Source organism: Geospiza fortis, unplaced genomic scaffold (genome assembly GCF_000277835.1).
Source record: "Geospiza fortis unplaced genomic scaffold, GeoFor_1.0 scaffold381, whole genome shotgun sequence".
NCBI classification, from domain to species: domain Eukaryota; kingdom Metazoa; phylum Chordata; class Aves; order Passeriformes; family Thraupidae; genus Geospiza; species Geospiza fortis.
This window is the reverse complement of record NW_005054348.1, coordinates 5,132,466-5,136,480: the sequence shown is the minus strand read 5'-3', so window position 1 is coordinate 5,136,480 and position 4,015 is coordinate 5,132,466. Positions and strand designations below refer to the sequence as shown.

The following is a 4,015-nucleotide window of genomic DNA, read 5'->3' as shown; positions in this document are numbered from 1 at the left end:
AGCCTGCTCGCCCCGCAAAGGTCACCGCCCCGCCCCGTGCCTGGCCAGTTTTACAGAAGTCATGGTAGTAAAGGGTAGCTGCGGTCGTGCAGGATTTGCTCTGGCCTTCTGTCCCTGACAGAGAAACGGCGAACGGGAAGAGACACAAATTAAGATGTACTGAATGATATGTCTTACGAACCTTGTAGATTTTTAAATTTCTTTTTCTTTAAATATCAGGTAGGTACTCCAGATGGCAGCTAATAGCGGTTTCCGATGGGAACTGTTACCCTTGCTTAGTGCTGACAGCTATATAAATATTTCTTCTCTCCTTGATGCCATGAATTCAGAAATTACATATGTGAGGGTCAATTCTGCCATCTAATTAGAGAGGAAAAATGTTTTTAATTTAACTTTAATGGCATATTTTTCATTATTATTAGTTGTGGTACTTCATTATCAAACAATTTCTTGTCTATCTAATGAATGAAATTTCTTGTCTATCTAATGAATGAAGAAGTGTGACTCTTTTTACTAAATCAGGAGCATTTTCATCCTTGTTAACACGGCACAGTTTTATCTGCAATTTTTAAAGTGTGTGCTTCTGAATCAGTCCATTTTTCTGTTTAAACTAATGTGAAAATAGCATGAGTACTTAAATTGCACTAACATTGCTACAGAATTCAAGTGTTCTTCCCCTGCCTCCCTCCAAGGATCTTGCTGGTTTTAAGGACTGATGCTCTTAGTTTACTTGAAGTAGCATCAGTTTCTCTGCAAACTCAGAGATTAAGCAGAACACTTACAAATAGGGATATTTTGCTTCAATCTATCTTGTCATGGTTTCAGTAGATATAACCATTCTAAAATTCACCCTCCTGACCTTGTGAAAACCGAGCAATGCTTTCCCTCAGTTTTATGAAGGTGGTTCTGGTTGAGAGTTCCTTTCATCACGTATGTTAATGAAACTTGCATTGCAAACCCAAACAGCTTGTTTACAGACAATGTATTACTGTCTGTGTAGCTGTGCTGATGGGTATGTTCTAGTATTTTTTTTGTTCTCGTGTGCTTTCTTATTACGAGGATTCTTTCTCTGTGTGTGTGTTTGTTCTAGATGGCGTTGCCAGACTCAATCACTACTTGCCTTTCTCAACCTGTACACTATGTGATTTGCAAACTTGGATTTGAGAAGAAAGACACCTATAATATTGATACTATTTTATCTGGAAACAGGGAAGTTTGTTGGCCAGCTGTTACAGAGCATGTGTGTTACCTTGAATCAGGTTGGTGTTTACCTGCTGTAGTAGTGATGCATGTAAGACAGATGCAGAATTTCAGTACCGCTCATAGCAATCCTAGCTGAGTTGTGACAGTTTGTTACAGTACAGCATTAGCTCTGCTGCAGATTAGACTATGTAGGGTTCATATCTATGAAGAGCTTTATATTTTTCATCTGTGTTTGGTATTTGGCTTTTGCTGGCTCCTAAGGTTTGGGTAATCTGTGCTACCTAAGTAGTTCCTACTTTACCTTCATCTTGGTTCCCAGCTTAATGTGCCTGTAACATAAGGGGTTCAGTTCTGCTTCTCTCCAACCCCATTATTGTCTTGTTCTGTGTTCTTTATATTCCTTTTGCACTAAATTTAAAAGCGTGGGGCCATCAATATTGCTACTGTTGGATCTGTTTGGGTTTCCCAACTTGAGGTTGTACAGAAGTACGGTCCTGTTTCCCTTCTATGTGGAATAGTTTGTAGTTGTTTTTTAATCAAAACAAAGTATTTATGTCCTGATGAATTAATTGAATTTTAATTTGCCAAATTGCATAATGTAAGCTCTGTTATTAATTTCCAGAGGTAGTAGAAATATCTTTCAGTAAACCAGAAGAATTTATTTTCCTCTAAAAAGTGTCTCATCAAAAAGAGGCAGTGATACCACTGTGTAAGGTACCACATCCATCTGCCTTCTTTAAAGGCCATAAGTGGTGCAATTTGACTCTCACTGGGCGTAGCTTCTAGCTTGATATATGGAATTTCTATAGAAATTGTAGTAGGTTCTTCACATTTCAACAAAAGCAGAACACAATGATCCTACTTACTTTCATATTTTCTTGTGTTAAGTTTTTGTTGGGGTAGGATTTTTGGGTTGTTTTATGTTCTATTCAGAGAAGGTGCTTGATCTTACCTGGTTTTGCATTGCAGTTTTACTTTTCAATACCTTTCCCGTGTGGTGTTTTGGACAGTAAATTGTATTGTACTGGTTATGCTAAAATAGTCGGGATAAAATTGTCTGTGCTAAATATGTACACAAACTGTAGCAGGTTTTATCCCTAGTGAGTTTTAAAATATTAGACCTTCAGGAAGGTTGGTACCCTAATCACCTTCTGTTTTTCAATTTAAGATCAAAGTGTGGATTATATCAAAAGCATACGATCATTAGGACCTGTCTGTGAATCTGTTAATTTGTACTTCAAATCTCTGACCAAGGAGCAATTTGTAATTCAGTATGCATCGTGGTTCCACTGGACAAACTGCACAGAGGTATGGAAATTTCTGCTAAGTTTGTATTTTGGCACATGAACTTTTTGTGGAAGTTTAATGTGAGAACACAGAAGAGACATCTATGAACTAAAGTGCTTAGAATTCGTAACTAATTGTCCTTCTCTGATAAATGGTTGCTTGTAATTTTTCTGACTTTGTAATTGGATTTTGTGTTAGACAACGTGAGGAGCTTTGGGCCTGTTCTAACATTAGTTTGTAGGATTTTGTTTTTTAATAATATGTACCTAATGGCAAGTTTTACCTTGTAAAGTTAGTATGGATATTTTTAAATATGTAAGGCACGAGATATCAAGAGGTACTCTAGGGAAATTTCTCTCCAGTAACTACACTTTCATTTCTTTGGCATGGTTTTCTTTCCACATTTGCATAGCAACTATTACGGAGGTATCTTTACATTTCTCTGTGCTATTGGCTATGTGATCTTTCCTTTTAAATATTGAGCACAACATTCTTCCTGTCCCCCATCATGCAGGTATTTCTGGAAGTGTTTGATGTTTTGCAATCTACACAAGCTACAGAAGTTGCTCTTGGCTTAATGAAACTAACATCATGCTTGGAGCGAGCCTTGGGTGACGTAAGTGCCAGCACGAGGAGTCTATCTTGGTTTTATAAGATGGGAATGACCTCTTGGATTTAATTGTCCATTTAAAAAAAAGTGATGTTACCCTGTTCTGTAATAGTACACTAATAGCCCACATGCATTTTGAGTTGGACAGAGGTTCTTTCCTGGATCCAGTTGTGCTGATGGAAACATATGTAGGGCTCCTTCACCAGTGCTTGTAGAGTTGCTTGTGCGAGTGCTGTTACTAACTAATTTAATTAGGAAAGAGAAGTGTTTGATTGATCACTGTACACAGTAGGTCTTTATTAGTTTGATTTATTTAACTGAAGTAGGGTAGCATAGCTTCCACAGAAGATCTGATGGTGTATTTACTTCTGTGAGGGATGGCATGCAGTTGGAAAAACAGGCTACTGGATAACTCCTTTCCTAGGGAGAAGGGAGAGACAGCTACTTAAACAGTTTTTGCTGCTGGGCTGTTTTAAAGCCAGGTAAGTTAAAATGGCTAGTGTTCAATATCTATGAGGAGCTCTGGAGAAGGAAATGACAGAGAAAGAGCAGTGGGCTAGCTCACAAACCAATTTGCCCAATTGTGGGGCATGGTAAATTTTTCAGTAAAACAAATCACCAAAGATTGGAAAAAAATGTCAGGGAGAGTACAAAGAATGGAAGTTGTGATAGCAGTTGAAAATTGAGATGCTATTATTGTCCAACAAGGATAAAATCTAGTTTAAAGAGCAGTCTGAATCAGAAGATGAACCACAAGTCTCCTCCCTTTCACATTGACAGACCCTATAAATTTCTGTTGTAAAAACAAAATACACTGTCCATGGTAGAGCTTATTCCCTTAATTAGGTGTTCTTGTTGTGCCTTATTGGTTTTTGTGGGATTTTTTGGAAGAGAAAAGCAGTATATGTACAGACC

General features: G+C 37.7%; 1 protein-coding gene across 1 annotated transcript in view; it reads left to right on the top strand.

Moving 5' to 3' along the window:
- Positions 1–92: 92 nt before the first annotated feature.
- The window catches only part of ERMARD (ER membrane associated RNA degradation), a 16,494-nt gene continuing 12,571 nt past the window's right edge, over positions 93–4,015 (top strand). Inside the window, exons 1-4 of the mRNA XM_031058778.1 lie at positions 93–219; positions 1,091–1,259; positions 2,372–2,511; positions 3,005–3,106. Coding sequence (XP_030914638.1) covers positions 169–219; positions 1,091–1,259; positions 2,372–2,511; positions 3,005–3,106 — 462 coding nt within the window. The 5' untranslated portion in view covers positions 93–168. The remainder of the gene's footprint in view (positions 220–1,090; positions 1,260–2,371; positions 2,512–3,004; positions 3,107–4,015) is intronic.